Source organism: Barbus barbus (genome assembly GCF_936440315.1).
Source record: "Barbus barbus genome assembly, chromosome: 21".
In the NCBI taxonomy this organism is placed as follows: Eukaryota; Metazoa; Chordata; class Actinopteri; order Cypriniformes; family Cyprinidae; genus Barbus; species Barbus barbus.
In genome coordinates, this window is record NC_136749.1 from 18956694 (window position 1) to 18974854 (window position 18161).

The 18161-nt window shown below is 36.3% G+C and overlaps 2 protein-coding genes across 3 annotated transcripts; one reads left to right on the plus strand and one right to left on the minus strand.

The window, feature by feature from the left end:
- Window positions 1-468: 468 nt before the first annotated feature.
- LOC306887645 (melanocortin receptor 5-like) lies at window positions 469-1455 on the minus strand (the record flags this gene model as incomplete). The annotated part of the gene is made up of 1 exon (XM_079445556.1): window positions 469-1455. The coding sequence occupies one exon, from the start codon at window positions 1453-1455 to the stop codon at window positions 469-471; it is 987 nt and encodes a 328-aa protein (XP_079301682.1).
- A 10610-nt stretch (window positions 1456-12065) lies between these two features.
- Window positions 12066-16206, plus strand: LOC306887773 (uncharacterized protein C18orf19 homolog B-like). 2 transcript variants are annotated; one of them, XM_079445788.1, is made up of 5 exons: window positions 12074-12178; window positions 13300-13738; window positions 14696-14807; window positions 14906-15078; window positions 15167-16206. In XM_079445788.1, the coding sequence occupies exons 2-5, from the start codon at window positions 13335-13337 to the stop codon at window positions 15375-15377; spliced, it is 900 nt and encodes a 299-aa protein (XP_079301914.1). In that variant the 5' UTR covers window positions 12074-12178; window positions 13300-13334; the 3' UTR covers window positions 15378-16206. The 2 variants fall into 2 exon arrangements, with proteins under 2 accessions (XP_079301913.1, XP_079301914.1); XM_079445787.1 differs by having other exon boundaries at window positions 12066-12178; window positions 14906-16204.
- Window positions 16207-18161: the final 1955 nt, after the last annotated feature.

The following is an 18161-nucleotide window of genomic DNA, read 5'->3' on the forward strand; positions in this document are numbered from 1 at the left end:
TACTGCATGCATGTATTATGTTTGCATGATTATGTTTTTGTTTATTATGTCTGTTATGGTTGTGTTGCTGTCCTCTCTGGGGGTTTTTTTCATAATAAAGAAAATATCTGAAAATGAACATTTCTATTCTACATATTAATATTAAAGCTGTTTTTGTGCACAAAATGCATTGATCTGACAACTGCCCCTGCTAAGGAACACATAATTCTTATAATAAATACAGTACACATAACAAAATGCCACATTATAAACACTTCAGTATTTTACAACAACACAACATGAAACATCCACTGCAACATCAAAAACATTTCACATGATGTAGAACATGGGCGTGTACAAATAATATATTCTGTCCCTAATTAAGAGGGTCAGGCTCTTTACCTTCAACCCCTCCTCCACTGCAATTATGCATCCATCCATCCATCTATACACACATTCATCCATCAGTCGTCCCTACAGGAATCCTGTTCAATATTTGCTGACCAGGTTCCAGAGGCTGCGCAGTCCGTCACAGCAGAAGAGCTCTTTAAAGGTCTTTCTCATCTCTTGGCTCCTGAACGCATAGATCAGTGGGTCAATCACAGAGTTACACATGATGAGTATCAGGTACATGTTAAAGTGTGACATGAAGCAGATGCAGTAAATGTTCCTTGGGCAGGAGATCATGACGATGAGATGGAGAAAAAATGGCGCCCAGCACACGATGAAGATGCCCAGTAGTATGGTGAGGGTAACGGCACCCTTCATGCTAGCTCTCTGCCTGATGTTGGCGTTATAGCCCGGTAATGCTGCCATGCGTTTGACATGTGAACGGGCCAGCAGGAACATGTGGCTGTAGAGCGACGCCATCAGAAGCAGCATGGCAAAGAACATGGCCACCAGGCATACCACCACTGGCTTAGTGTCAGAGTAGATGATGAAGATGATCCCACAAACTATGGAGAAGGTCCAGATGCTGCCGATGAGAATCCCAGCTCGCCGTACAGTTATTATATTATGATAACGCAGAGCATAGAAGATAGTCACATAGCGATCCACTGCGATCGCCAACAGGCTCCACATAGAAGCCACCACAGAGATACAGATGAGAGAATCGAAGACATTATCCATCTGACGGATGAAGTGATCCTCAATCACCAAGCTCTTGTTTGCCAGCAGGTGGATGACTATTGTCTCCCATGCGTTGGACACACTCACTAACATGTCGGCCACTGCTAGACTGCAGATGAAGAAGTACATGAGTGAGTGGAGGTTCTTGTTCTTCACGATGGCAAGGATGACCAGGATGTTTTCAAGCAGGCTGATGAGGCCCAGTGTAAGGAAGACCTCAGGCGCAATGTGTACCTGCTCACAGGCGGCTGGAGCACTTGACTTGGACCTGCTTGACTCATTGCTGTGGTTTGCTGGACTCAAAGACGAGTTTGGAGAAAGTGTGGGCCACTCTGAGGAGTTCATATCCTGATGTACTGAATGGCCGCCCACTGTTAGGTGACGGGTGGTGTTAGATAGATGATTCTGCACCCATGTATAACTGCTGTAAAGAAAGAGTTGTTGTGAGAAATGTCCAGAAGCATTGCAAGCAACACCTGATGTTTTTACAATAAAAACTGTTGAAAGGATAGAAACAAATATGCAAATCAAACTGATGTCAAAAACTTGACATGGCATTGATTTGATGTAAATTGAATGTCCAACATATTGGCCTACATAAACATTAAAAAATGTCAGTTTGGGAATAACGTTCTATTTTCACCCAATTACCACTGGAAGAAATTGCCATCCAAACTGAATTTAAAATGATGTTACAGCATCTTAATCAAGTCTTGACTAATATTTGATGTCAAATTGATCTCAAGGTGAATGCTGGGCAATGCCCCACATTTCTGATTTTATTTCTTCAAGTTCTCAAAATCTCACAATTCTGACTTTTTCTCAGATTTGTTAGCTTATACATCTCACATAACTGTGATATGTTAATTTAAAATTGTGAGATATAAACTTGAAATTGTGAGGATGTCAGAAGTGTGAGGTAAAAATGATCTTTTTTTATATGAGGCAGAAATGTTTCCAGCATGCAACACTGTTTATTTTATACTGTTTATAAAAACGTGAGCATGATATCTCATAGGAGACTTATTTCAGTGATATATCTGAGGCAGCAGGATCTTTTCTGCATACCTTTCCATAAAAACATCACTTACAGAACCTTACCAACACATATGCTTAAGATACAAAATACAGCTTGAATATGCAACGTCTTCACTGAGAGGAATGTCTGCTCTAAACATTGGGAAAAGGAAACATTAAGACCTTCGGGAACCTAGGAAATCCCTCAGATATGGTGGATCAGGCCAATCACTGCTATTCGTCACTTTGCACTTGCATGACTAGAGGTAGGCACAATGGAGGTCAGAATGGAGTTAAGAACATATGAGCATGTCCTGCTGTGCTGAGGTGGAACTATATGTAAACATCCTTCCTATTAATGCATTTGCTGCCATTACCATTTAGGGTTCTTGTTTAGGGGGTTCTCACATTAATTTATCAGATTTTTTCCAGGAAGGAGTCTCATTGTAAATGAGCAGTCAGCATGAAAGACTGGCCATGCAATTGCTTTACTGGAAGTCACACCACCTGGCAACCTACAGGTCTGCAGCTCATTGCAGTGAATTCCAGTCACCTCCCAGTCAAATTGACATGAAACTTGACGTCAGATATGATGTCAAAAAACAGGTCAAATATGCAGATCAAACTGACAAAAAAAAATTTGACGACGTTGATTTGTGTTTAACTGAACACCAAACATATTGGTTTACATATAAACTAAACAGATTTCAGTGTGAGATTAACTGCTGAAACTGCTGTCCAAACTGAATTTAAAATGACATTACTGCATCTTGATCAAGTCTTGTCTAATATTTGATATCAAATTGATATTAAGGTGCCCTCTGGGCTATTGATTAAAGAAAATATATTTAGCTCTAAATGACATCACTCAATCTGATACATAAAAATATATATGTATCCCTGAAATGTTCCAGGTATTTCCCTCAAAATATTTTCAGAAGCCTAAAGTGGAAATGTCATTCTCCTCTCAGCTGTTTAAATGGGAAATTCGTTAGTAGGTTTATTTATAGAATTTTTAAACAACCATTATTAGGAGTCTCTAAAATGCCTGATCAAACAATTTCTGTAAGGCACAATCAATATTAGCCTATATGAGGATATTTAATATTGAATCACTCAACATGATTATGTTTGGTCAAGGACTAGACTTCGACTACGTCAATAAAGCATCTTTATGAAGTACTGAGGCTATTGCAAGACATATTCTAAGCTAGAACATGGAAAATACTATTATTCAAAATCTCCTCTGAATACGTTGTTTTTAATCTTTTTAATCCATGAAATCACAGTTTATTGGACTCAAAACAGTGGGTGAATCAGAGTATATCCCCAATAGTCCTTACAAGTGACATATTGATTTTGAAGTGCTTTGGTGGCATTAAAGACACTTGTTGTTTTCATTTTCTGATAGGTGTTTATTGATTATTGCACCCCTTCATGTCAATTGGTCTAAAATAGAAACGGACATACCGACACACACACGCACATGTGTATACACACACAAACATACAGAAAAGGAACATAAACGAGACAGAAATCATCCATCTCTCAACCATCTTTGACTCTAGATTTCTATTTCAGGTTGTCATACGTGACACCGAACATTAGGTCAGAAGTCACATCCTGTGGGGAGCTTGTTATGAAAAACTGACTCAATGCGAGCAGCCCTCATCCTAACAAATTGTTTCTTACCATTTTCCCAATAGTTGCTTTAAGCATCAAGTTACTTTATGCCCCCAGAAAGAGAACACATTTATAAAGATGAAAAATGCACCCACACAATCAATAATATATACATACATATATAGCGAGAGAGATAGATAGATAGATAGATAGATAGATAGATAGATAGATAGATAGATAGATAGATAGATAGATAGATAGATAGATAGATAGATAGATAGATAGATAGATAGATAGATAGATAGATAGATAGATAGATAGATAGAATTTGTTCTCAATGACAATGCATCAATATTCAGGAGACATCTGCCTTTGTATTCAATAAACCACACTTACTGAGTGGATTTGTCAAACACAGTGGAATAGCAATCAAACAGTCCTAAAGCTCTATGACAGCTGATTTGGGTTATAAAAGCTGCCCCTTGGTGAGTTACATTTTGACAAGGATATAAGTGGTGTTATAAATCAGTCTGTTGCAGCCCCCTGACATAACTCTCACAACCAGCTGTGCAGTTCAAATGTCTCCAGAGTCACACCTCGGGAATAAACTAAAAGTGATATTTAAACGATTTGCACTGAATTCATGCAGCTATTTTTTCATTCAGTTAGGTTATATAAAGTTAACAGACTGCACAAACTAGTCTCTTGAACTGTTGCTGAGGTGGGAACAATTGTTGCAAGTAATGACATAGTATGTGCAATCGAAATGTACATAATAGCAACAGAAAATACAAAAACAACAACAGCAATATATCGTATTGTATAAAATGAAATAGATAAAGCAATAAAACAACAAATGAAACGACAAAATAATGAGTGAAAAGGCTATAGAAAGTAAAATTAGTATTGTTACCTCCAATAAAAATACAATAACAAAAGGAAAATTAGAAGCAAAAGCAAATGTACTCACATTGCTAAGCATCGCTGGACGTGGTTTATGGGGAATGATCTAATGCAAGAGCTGTGTAGACTGCTGTAGAATTTCTCCGCGCGCGCTCCACCCCCGCGCGGAGAGTCGTGCTCTGTCCCGGCCAGCGATGCCGTTTGCATTACCGAACAACATTAAATCTTGACCTTAGGGATATTTTAGTTCCTAGTCATGTCAGTGCTCAATGTAATGTTTATGTAATGTTGACAGTATACGCTGCATTAAATCTAGGGATGCAACCATACCATTTTTTTCAGAACCGATCCGATCCGATCCTGAATCCAATCCGATACCAGCGCAGTTTTTTTTAAATCGATGTAGAATTTCTATACTTCTGTGTGTGTTACTCTTTTGTGTATTAAACACAATCTTCTACATATAGATAACTTCATTTTAATGAAAAATAACAAATTAAAAAATATGTAATCATAATCTATGACAAAAATACTATTATAAAATTGGTTTATAATACAGCAAAATATACTCTAGAAAAATCATGGGTGCACAATAATTTTATAAAACCTAGTGAAACATTTTTATTTACAAATAAAAGTGAATAAGTGTAGGACTAAATCTGGTTAAATTATGCACATTTCTCTTTGAATTGTTGTAAAATACATTCATGAAAAAACAAGCAAATACATTTATATATAAATATATAGGCTACTATAAAATTAAAAGACATTTATTTTAAATCTATAGCACAGTAATGAAGGCAGCAACATATGATAGATAGGGCAGAACACGAAAGACTGTTAATAATCGTTCATTGCGCAAAAGTATTATAATATGCAAGGCTCCAATATAGAGCAGCAGAAAGAGCTTATGCGCAGAATGATGCGCTTGAAGCGACACGGAGTCACAGCGCGCAGCGCTCTGAGTCCACATAGAAACGTTCAAAGTACAAAGGGAAGAGATATTGATGCGTAGTGTATTAAATCTGTGCGTACGTTTATTAATCCTTTTCTTTTAACAGTTTTAAATCTCAGTAACTGTGCGCTCTTGAAGAGAGTTTGACTGTATAGTAACCGAACGCGACACGCAGTTTGATTGCTGAATGGAGGATGACAGACAGCTGCGGCGGAGAGAAGAGTTTACCTGAACTTGAATTTAAAGACTTAAATATTCATCTGTACCTCAGATTAAACTATGGAACAGCTTGAGAACACTTGAAATATAGTGCACAAAAACATTAGAAAGCACCATAAAGTTTTTGTGCACTATATTTCAAGTGTTCTGAAGCTGTTCCATAGTTTAATCTGAGGTACAGATGAATATTTAAGTCTTTAAATTCAAATTCAGGTAAACTCTTCTCTCCTCTTTCGTGGGGCTTAACAATAACAGAGAATAGTATGAGCACAATATCGGATTTGGATCGGTCTCGTTACCCGATCCGCAGAAAATGACCGTATCGGAGCCGATACCGATCCTGAGTATCGGATCGATGCATCCCTAATTAAAACTGGAACATGGACTGTCTGTGTTCGAATAATAGCAAATGTAGCCTACACTCATTTGCTCGTTTACATGTTTCGGTACAGGATGTTGGCAGTTTGAAACAAATACCGGTATAAGAGAGCATTTTATTGTATTATTTGAATAAATGGCAGCTCCGGAACACCTGGGCACTTCCGGTCTGCAAAGAAGGTCGAGCTGATGTCCAAAACTTATTATGTGAGCCCAGTGGAGCGTATCAAAACTCAAAACAGGAAAAGAAACTCCAAAGGAACTTTTTAAGTGAGTGTCGGAGATTCTCTATACAGTTTGGCAAAGAGCTTTCTAAGGCAAAGGAGTCAAGAAGCTCTGCAATCATAAAGGAAATAAATGATATTTTATGTCTGTCCTCTCTAGTGAGCAGGACAAGGATGAGTTATATTTATTGAAGGAAGATCTTGATGTTCTTTATGCAGAGAAGGCCAAAGGCGCATTTGTTAGATCAAGGGCAAAATGGTTAGAATTTGGAGAAAGGAATTCAACATATTTAATTTAGAAAAAAGAAGAGGTGACTTAAAAAGAATTTCAGCCCTTGACGTTAATGGTATTCTCACTTCTTTTTTTTTTTTTTTTTTTTTTCTTTTTTTTTATTAACAACAATTTACAAACCTGAATAACAACTTAACAGCATGATATCACGTATCAATTCAACTTTCCCCCCACCCCACCCATCCCTCCCTTCCCTTGCGGTCTCTTTAAAATGGGTACCTAAAGAATAGACAGTAAACATAAAACCAAAGCCACAGGAATCATAAAACACAAATTCCAGCAGTTAGGAATGGAAAAAATAAAAAAAATAAAAATAAAAATACAGCATTAAGCATTCATTCTGAGTCCTGATCATTGTTTTGTGCAATATACTTGGAGATCTTCTCAGCAGCTATAGTCCAGATCTTTAATGTAGACATTTGTGCCAAATTCACTCGAGCTGTGGATAATTCAAGCATTATAATGTCCCGAAGTTGTATCAACCACTTGCACATATCCAGGCTATGTGGCGGAAGCCAGTGTTGCGCTAACAGTTTTTTGCAGATGTTAAGCCGGCCAGCCAAACAGTTCTTTGTAGCTTAGAGAGATTCAACAGAGAGTCATCACTCAATAATAATATAGAGGGGTTCACCGGTATAGGATAGTCAATCTCACTTCTGATGAAGCCAAAATTTCAAAATTTGTAGCTGACTTTTATCAGCAACTCTATAGTTCTTCTTTTCATTCTGAGCCATCTAATCAATTTTTCTTTGAGGTGGAACAGTTTATTCCAAATATAAGTGAACACAATTATGCTGTTTGTGAGGGTGAGATAACTGTGAAAAAGATGGATAGTTTAATCACAAAAACTCCATTTAATAAAAGTCCGGGCCCTGATGGTTTGCCATTTGAATTTTATCGATCATTTTGGAATGATATAAAATTTCTTATTTCTGATGTTTTCAAAGAGTGTTTAGACCGTGGTGAATTATCTGAATCAATTAAGCAAGGCCTAATAACTTTAATACCTAAATCAAATAAAGATAAAAAGTTTTTAGATAATTGGCGCCCTATAACCTTGCTTAATTCTGATTATAAATTATTAGCTTCTTTAATGCAAGGAGACTAAAACCTTGTTTAGAAGAAGTTATCTCACTCACACAATCTGGTTTCATGAAGGGTCGACATTTAAAATAATATTCGTCTTGTTTTAGATCTCTTGGATTACTCTGAGCTGGTTAATGATGATGCACTTATTTTGTTTTTAGATTTCTATAAGGCGTTTGATACAGTAGAGCATGCCTTTATGTATGAAGCCTTAAGACATTTCGGTTTTGGGCCTAAATTTGTGAAAACTGTACAGACTCTGTATAAAGACATCACTAGTAATAGTGGTTTTGCCTTCTCATGCCTGTTTTACACAAACTTGCAGAGGCGGACAAAGTACACAACTCCATTACTTGAGTGAAAGTACAGATACTGCTGGTCAAATATTACTCCATTACAAGTAGGCTAAAAGTTTTAAAGACAGATTTTTACTTAAATAAATATACAGAAATTAAGGGAAGTCGTGGCCTAATGGTTAGAGAGTCGGACTTGTAATCCGAAGGTTGTGGGTTCGAGTCTCCGGCCGGCAGGAATTGTAGGTGGGGGGAGTGAATGTCCAGCGCTCTCTCCACCCTCAATACCACGACTGAGGTGCCCTTGAGCAAGGCACCGAACCCCCAACTGCTCCCCGGGCGCTGCAGCATAAATGGCTGCCCACTGCTCCGGGTGTATGTTCACGGTGTGTGTGTGTTCACTGCTGTGTGTGTGTTCACTGCTGTGTGTGTGCACGTTGGATGGGTTAAATGCAGAGCACGAATTCCGAGTATGGGTCACCATACTTGGCTGAATGTCACTTCACTTCATAAGAAATACTTAAAAAAAGCACTTAAGTACCAAAAGTAAATTTCCTTTTTTTATGTCAATGCACTGTTTTATTATTATTGTACGTAATACTTGCAATACCTCTGAAGCAACTTGCAATACATTACACCTACTAAACACACTGAGTAGCTTGTAGTATCTTTGGAATAAAGAGTTATTAGAATGTTAAAAACCTATGGGGAAAAAATATATATATTTAACATCCCCACCCACCCGCACAAAAGCAGAATGGTAGTGATCTCACACAGCTCTGACAGTGTGTGCACAAATCTATGTGTAGCCATTCATTCACATTTGAACAGAGTGGACAGGGAAATCCTGTAAATACAGAGTGATAAGGAAGAAAAAGAAAATCAAACCTGCTTTAAAACCCAGCAACACAACTGTAGCTATATAACTTTACAACAGCAACACTGCTTTAACAAAAAAGCAAAAGAGCAAGACTTATTTGACATCAAAACAAAAATTTAAATAATGCTGTCAAATTGCTCTTGCGGTACTTTGATGTCACACACAGAACAGTCTGTGCAGTGCTGCTTCAAGTCCAACACCTATTGTGTTTTATTAGGAGATGCACGGCAGTTCTTCTGTGGCCTTATAATATTTTCACGTACACAATTTAGCAAAATCAGACCATATTGTGCCTAATATATACCACATTATTAACTTTTTATTATTGAATTGTTGTAAATAAATATCACATTTGCAACTGGTCAGTGTTCACAAAAATGCTGGGAAATCACTTCATTTATCTATAAGAGTGATTACTGATAAACTGTCTGAAAAAAAGCAAGTCACATTTTGAAAAATAAAAAAAAAATCACCCACTGATTTTCAAAGCTGCTACATAGTAACGAGTTAGTTATACTTCGAGGACCTTGATAGAAATGTAGTGGAGTGAAAAGTACAATATTTGACTTTCAAATGTAGAGAAGTTAAAGTCATAAGTTTCAAGAAAAATAATAATACTCAAGTAAAGTACAGATACTCAAAAAGTGTACTTAAGTGCAATACTCAAGTAAATGTACTTAGTTACTGTCCGCTCTACACTTGTGAGCTCAAGTGTATACATAATTGCCTAATCATACTTGCAGTTGCAAGAAGAAGAAGCACTTTCACAAATTAATTTTATATTTTGGTATATCTCCAACTCTCACATGAGCTCCTAGTCTGACATGCATCATTTCTCATTCTCTAAGGTGGGTTTGTAAAAGCTCTGTGCATTCACACTAGACCTTCGACCTTGCCACGAGAAAGATCAGACTGAGCAGTCTTTGGACTGGGAGGTTAATGCACTTATAAGAAAGCCAAAGGTCTAAGTGTCAATATCCCTGCAGGAAGGACTATTTGTTTCAAAATGTTCTCTTTGACAACCAACCAGCAAGATTTGCACACAGTGTAATGAGTACTGAATTGAGTTCTTCAACCAGTCACTATTGATGTTTTATGCCTGTTCTGATGTATACCCTATATTTTGTTGAGCAATGTTTATTTACTTTCTCATCTTACATCTAAAATCAGCAGTTGTAGGCTACTTGAATATAAATATAGTACGTAATATATATAAATATAATCACTCTCATTCATTTTATACTGCTTTCAACACTCATAACGGTATGTGATTCATTTAAATGACATATTTAACATGGTGACCCCAGATCGCCCAGAGCTGTTGCTTAGTGACCCTACTCATCCACATAAGTAAACTTGATGAAGGTAGCCTACAGGCAGAGACCCAGATGATTATAAATAGTCCGTTAATTTTCCTAGTAGTGAGTCTCTGCATGTCTCGTTTCACAGTAATGGTCATACTGGTCATGAGATGTGATTTGAGGCCTCAGACTGACAGAGAAAGTACCAGAACAACATGCTGCTCAGCATTTGAACAGTATGGATATTTGCCTTGATATTTTGAAGTCAAACTAAATGTATGATGACATTTTATGAAACTGCCATTATCTGTTTTTTGGTTTCCACTGTTTGTCTAATCCTCTTAAGTTTCTTTGAATTTAGTTTTATGATTTGACTTAGGGGACCACTTTTTTTCATATTAACTGACAAGATGATAAGAAAACTTTTTAATCATCTTGGTTGCACAACGAAAAAAATGAAAGGGAGATAAAAGCTAGTGGGAGGGATGCCCATGTTGTTGATTCATTTGTAAGTAAACTTGATGAAGGTAGCCTACAGGCAGAGACCCAGATGATTGGAAGGAGAAGGAAGCATTGGTCATGAAAGACAATACTGTCATGTTGCAGGCTTTACTAATATCCACAAAGGATTACTGATTGCTCCTCTGAGGCTATAGGAAATCAAACAAACAATTATGAATTTATAAAACCGTAAAGAAGGCTCCAGTTGACTTGTGTGATCTGCGCAGAGGCCATCATCAAAATAAAAGGTTTTTGAATGGAGAGGGCTTCTCTGTGAGCTCTAAAGCAGTGATCAGAGGAAGATCCTGAGATATGATTCAATGAATTTAATTTTTAGCACAAAATATCAGTTATTGACATGACTCATTGTGAAACAACACAGTGAAGAGTGAATAGAAGTACACTAATCAGAGTTCAGTGTCTGCTGGATAAACACAAAAACAGAGGAACCACCTTTTTTATACCATCATATCATAACTGTTAAGCTTTTTTTTCTTGAATAATTCTTAATGGGAATAACCATAAAGGTTGAAATGCATTTTTTTAGCATGAATATTTTAAGAAGAATAATCATTTAAAATATGAATAAAAAGTGAATTATATAAAAAACTAATTTTTATATATATAAAACAAATTTTTATATATATATATATATATATATATATATATATATATATATATATATTCACTGTTTTCACATTTCATAGGCTACATTAGCTAAAATTAAACCGCTGGCTCCACTCTGCTACTTGAGTTTAAGGAGAAGTACGAGACATCTAGTGGACACAAAACGTAACTGCATATTTATATATAATTTCCAATCAAACGGGGAAAAAACATAAAAGGAGATATACCACCTTTCCATGTTACTGCTTTGATAATATGGCTTAGAAAATGGCAGAAATAAAAATATAAGTCCACATATAAAACTGTACGAAAACCTTATTCTAAATATAATAATACGGGGAAAAAATCCAGAGGTATTTAGGATAGATTAAAATAGGATAATAATAAAAAACAAAATAAAAAAATATATATTTTTAAATAAAAGAAAAAATACATTTGAACCTCTTTTCTTTTTTTATTGCTATATTTTTTATGCTTTATTTAGTAACTCTAAATAAATGGAAAAATTGTTTTTATGTAAAAATAGATATAAAACAACAACAACAACAATAGTTGGATAAAAAGTTGGATTGATAAAAGTTTTTCGAATTCCCTGAACCTCAAATGAAGCTAATGCTTCCCCTCAAATGACTACACTTCCCATGATGCCGCGCGGCAGCTCCATGTGGATGTGTCTGGAGAACGTGCGTGTATATGACATGTGTCTGCTGAGGTATGGAGCGCTGCGAGGACTCTCGGTAAACCCACAGCAGACCTTCGAGAGTTGAATGTAAGTTCCCACGCTGTTTCTAACCAACTATTTCTAACTATTTCTTCCGGCTGATACATTTGGTGTTGTTGCTGTGTCTGATCCTACAGGAGTGGCAAAGCAGGGTGTGTTGAAGTTTAGACTAGGGCCCTGTTAACTTGAACTCTAACGTTAGTGATTTCAGTTCTGTCCTCTAAAACAACCCCAATGTCATACATAGAAGACCAACATTAATACTTAATAAAACAACATGTCAGGAATTTAGTCCTGAACTTCGGGTGGATTAAATGTGTTGAAACTCGTGACTGAATAAATGTCTGTATTTATATAATGTTCTGAAGCTGAACAAAGCACCGCAAATTTAGTTTTTCAGCTAAAGATGCTTGGTCTTTTGCCCAGAAGGTGAGAAACGTGTCAAAACTGTGTTAAAAGTCTCTTTCATTTAAAGGACTGAAGAACGTTTAAGGGAATATTTTCACCACGGTATAAATTATAAACCGATAAATAGCCAAATTTAGCGAACTGGTTAAATCTAACTTAATCTCTGGAATTAATTTACAGTACTTTGTCTTTAACCTGATCAGTCTGGTGGTTGACAGAGAGCCATGACCCTCATCTAACCTGGCCAATGGCATGTGTTTATCATGCTCAACTTGTGACTTTTGAGTCATTACTAATGTCTAAATAACAATAATCATGTAGTTATCTTTAAAACTTCCAACAACATAATTTGTATTACATTAATAATTGAATTAAAAAAAGTATTTTATCTTATCTTTATCAAAGCAGCCACACTTTGTCGAGATTAAAAGAAAGTGGTAAAATAGGTAAAATATTTATTTTTTTCAAATTGTATGTATATATGTAAAATTGTATTTAATATTGTTAAAATAATGTAATGTGTATATATAATGTATATGTATTAAATTGTATATGTATGTATGTGTAAAATTGCATTTTAATTTGAATTTTTTTTTTAGAAATTCATACTTTTATATTTGTAATTTCAAGCCTCTAAAATGAAAAGCTTTTTAAAATCAAAGGAGACAAGTTCAGTCAAGTGAGACTTTTGCCTGTTAGATCATCAGCCAGATGTTAATAGTTTGGGTGTAATTGTACACTAACCTCTTTGGGATGTGCAGGTCCTGTAGGTGGTGCTCTGTAGGTGGAGGAGGTGATGCAGCAGATGTGGGCTCCAGTCACGGTGCGGCGTGTGGTCCTGCTGCGCTCTGCATACCTGGGTCACACCTGGGCTGTGCGTGAGCTTCCCGTGACCGTCCGGCCCTCACGCTGCTTTAGTTGCACTAATGTCATCAGGACAAAGGAGAGCCACAAAACGTCCATGGAGGAAGAAACGCCATTAAACCCTCCGCAGAGTCTGGCAGGAACCGAGGGTCTTTATAAGGCAGATATGGAGTGTGCCCCTCAGAATAAGGGTGATGTCGACCCTCTGCAGGACAAGTCTATTGGGCTCTTTCAGAGATTTAAAAAGACGTTTAAACAGTATGGTAAAGTCATGGTGCCTGTGCACATCGTCACGTCCACTGTGTGGTTTGGGAGCTTTTATTATGCTGCAATGAAGTAAGTGAACAGCATTCTGCACAAAAGCACACCCTTTGACAATAAAAACAATGACAAGTGCCAAATTCTATTTAAATTCTCATAGACTTGTTTAGCTTGTCAGTTCTTGTTCTGATTCCCCCCCCAGTCCAGTCAGTGTTTTATTTTAACAATTTAGGACCATTTACATGTTAGATTTAAATTTAGAATTTTGATTTTTGGAAGCACAGACTCTAAAAGACCACATTTCTTTATTAAATGGACCGTTAATTAGGGATAACTTTGCTTATAAATATTTTCATGTAATGTTAGAAATTATTTCGGTCTAAATGACTTAATGGCAGATAAATGGCTGATATTAAAATGATACACTATTTTATCCTAAAAATAAAACACTAAAAACTAAAGTAAATATAAAATACTGTATATATTACAATATTATAATGTACAGTACAAAAATATTCTGTAGTTTTGCTAAATATTACATTTAACAGTGTTATTAAATTATTAGATTAACTTGAATTTAAGCAATTTAACTGAATGTTAGATGACAACAAGGATAATGTAAATGAAATGCACAAATTGAAGGTAAATAAAAAAAAATCTGATAATATCATACCAATATTTTGTACCTCATGCAATTATTGTAGCTTTCTGAATCTGATTTATGTAATCGAGCTCATTGCTTTGTTGTCTTGTGGTACATAATGGGCTTTAAAAGTTCTGAATTCAGTAAACTACATGAATTGAGGCGCTTTTGCTTCAAAGATCAAAACATACAGACTGGTGCACTGGCATTAAGGTTGAGTTTTTCCAGATAAAGTCCGTCTGAGCTTCAGCAGGTCAGACAAGCTTTAGCAGTGTCATCTGGACAATCGACTACTGCTATACAAACAACACTTGAAGGTTACAATAGCAAATCATCTCTCTTGTGCAAAGATAAATAAATGTACATGTTTTGTTCTGTGTTCCCTGCAGAGGGGTGAATCTGATCCCGTTTTTGGAGTTCATTGGTTTACCGGATTGGATGGTGGGAATTTTGCGAGATTCCCAGGGTGGCTATGCACTCACAGCCTATGCAATGTATAAGGTATATAAACAAAAACCTAAGAGTATTTTAAAATACATAAGTGATGTTTGATTAATCATTGTGAATGTAATTCTCTCACTGTGTCTATCTGGTCACAGCTTGCTACTCCTGCACGATACACAGTTACACTGGGCGGCACGTCCCTGTCTGTAAAGTACCTCCGCAAACATGGATACCTCTCCACCCCTCCTCCTGTTAAAGAGTACCTTCAAGACAAAATGGAGGAGACCAGGGAACGACTGACTGAAAAAATGGAGGAGACGAAAGACAGGTTTTCAGAGAAGATGGAGGAAACCAAAGAACTGCTCTCAGAACGAATGGAGGAGACCAAAGGGCGCTTCTCTGGGACGAAAGACAAGTTTTCAGAGAAGATGGAGGAAACCAAAGAACTGCTCTCAGAACGAATGGAGGAGACCAAAGGGCGCTTCTCTGGGACGAAAGACAAGTTTTCAGAGAAGATGGAGGAAACCAAAGAACTGCTCTCAGAACGAATGGAGGAGACCAAAGGGCGCTTCTCTGGGACGAAAGACAAGTTTTCTGAGAAACTGCAGGAGACAAAAGACAAAATGACTTTCCGTAAGAAAGCCGACTAGGCTGCATGGCTATGGGAAGAGAAACCTCACTAAAAACTCAAGCGCACTGTGGAATGTTTCACATGATCAATAATTTCTGACGCAAGGTATTTGGTGTTGACTTAAAGGAATAGTTCAATTGTTGCAGAACACGAAACAATTATTTTGAAAAATGTTTTTGTCCATATAATGCAAGCCAGTCAAGCCCAAAACAACATTGGACGCCATTGACTTTCACTGTATTGACAAAAAGTCTTTGGTGTTCATACAGGTTTGAAAAGGCATGAGGGTGAGTAAATAATGATCATTTTTGGGTGAACTGTCCCTTTAAGGTAGTGAATGTTCACACAAGAACCATCATGCTGAAGTGGTTTCCATGCACTTAAATCTTCAAGTTAAGTGTTTTGGAGAGAAGCAAACTTGAACTAGCAATAATACTAGAATTATATTAAGCCAAAATCATGTTAAGTGTGTTTGTGTGAATGTATATTAATTCAATTGTTTTATATGTATTAAAAGTATTTCTACTTGATAACCAAGTAATAATTAAATATCAGTATCTATTAGATATTTAATGATTTTCACTTGTTTTTATCATGTGTGTGTTTGTATTTGAGTTCTTGTGCATATTGCCGACAGTCATCTAGACTTTACAATGTCCTGAATTGCATTGTGTTTGAGTATCTGGACAAGCTGCTAGTTTTTAATCTAAACTCAAATCACCTTAATATGCCAATGTTCATTGATAATAAAATAGTTGATCTGAAAACACGTATTGTATGATATTTCAATATCTAAAGTAAACATTAAAGTATTAGACACATCAGCAACTGGTACTTTTAGTTTATTAGTTTAACTGCAGTTGGACAACAGCAGAAGTACAAGCATAAAAGTTTGACTATAACAATGATTAGAGCAACATGTTGTTTTGATTACTTTTTCTGAAAGAAAAAAAACCGTTACAGTAACAGACCTTATGCTTAAAACCTATTACACCACAATGATTTAAATATGTGCATGTATAGAAAATGTCCACACGCATGAACATACGGAGTAACTTGAGCCATGTAAAAGGTCTATTATTGTGTTGCTTTCTAGTGCAAAGTGTCTGTTTTCTGACACTCGACAAGCATCAGAGTAAAAAAAAAAAAAAAAAAGTCTAAACCTTTTCAGTTTTGCTAGTTCTCTGTGCTTGTGCAAGAAAGAAAAGCTTCAAAAGCATCTCGGTACATTGCTCAAAATGTCACAACTGCTGTTAGTCAGGTGCTTGTAGTCAAAATGGCATCGCTATATACATTATCTTCTGGTATAGAACTATAGACATGCGAATACAAGCTACTGTACAGTGGAGCACCAGCACATAAATATCTGCAATTTAAAATCATTTTTTGCTCCTATACACCACATACACAAGAATGTCTGAAATACAGTATATAACAAAAATAAGAATGTTAAAACTACATCTCTCATTTGGTTCATTATTAAACTTGCAAAGACAGGAAGCACAACACAGGGTGGCATGAAAAGTAATGTACATGTTGGGATTCAAATGAACACTGTTGTTTTAAGCAAGACTGTCATTTCACCATCCCTCAGCGTTTGTGTCTGAGTGTGGGAGTCTGGCACTGGTCACTAAATAGTCCATGTTTCCATTCCAATTTATAACTTACTTCAACTAGTTAAAGTTAAAATGGTTTTCTACAGAAACCGGTTTCCACATGGTTTAAAAAATAAAAATAAAAAGGTAACTGACTTTTTTTTTCAGAATTGCGAGATATAAGTTCAGACATATAAGCTCAGAGTTTATATCTTGCCTTTTTCAGTGAAATCTGATTTTATTTAACAATTCTGTAATTCAGTTGTTTTCCCCACCAAAGAATTCAAAAAGGTAATCGTGACTTTTCATCTCACAATTTGCAAGATTTCATCTTGTGGTGGAAACAGGCTTTCATAGATTTCTGATTAAAAACTAGTTGAATAAATTCCTTTGTGTGCATATGTGCCTTTTGTTGTTGGGGCAGCGTTTAAAGCAACATCCTAATCCAGAACAGCAATTCATTCTTTCTGTACAAAGATGTTACTCAATACTCTGTAAATTCAGTACTTTCATAATTAAGCATCCTTCTGATAATGAATTTCCTTGTTTGCCAAAATAATAATAATAATAATAAAATTAAGTTTAAAAAAAAGCACATTTGAACTGTAGGCATTTACAAATCCGTTGCCACCGTGTTAAAATCTTTATATCAGCTATAAATGGTTACATTATTAACAATGTCTTTTTTCTGTGGATTCTACCCATTGGGTAGGATATGTGCATACAGACTAACTTTATTTACAAATAAACAATTTAAAAAAGAAAAAAGAAAACATTACACAGAAGAAAGCACCATTGGAAGTGAGGCACAGCTAAGGTGGGAACTTTTAGAGTGCAAGTGGGTTCCTACGTCGCTCAAAAAAAAAAAAAAAACACGATCGATAGGCACCGATTCAGCTCGTGAGTAACATGCAAACTCCTTGGACAGTAGAAAACGGCAGAAAGCTCTTCCTTTGAGACAAACAAATTGTGGATAACAATGGGGAGCATTTACCAGGATGGTGCAAGGATGGAGGATGGACAGACAGGCAAAGCAAAAAGTGCAGCAGATGAGAAGCAGCATAGCAGCAGCAGCAACAGCGGGAGCAGCAGACTGACTAGTGAAAGCGCTGAAGACGGCCAGTGAAAAGAACAGGTAACAGAGAGAGGGCTCTTAAATCGAATGCGGTGACATTGTGCTCTCGC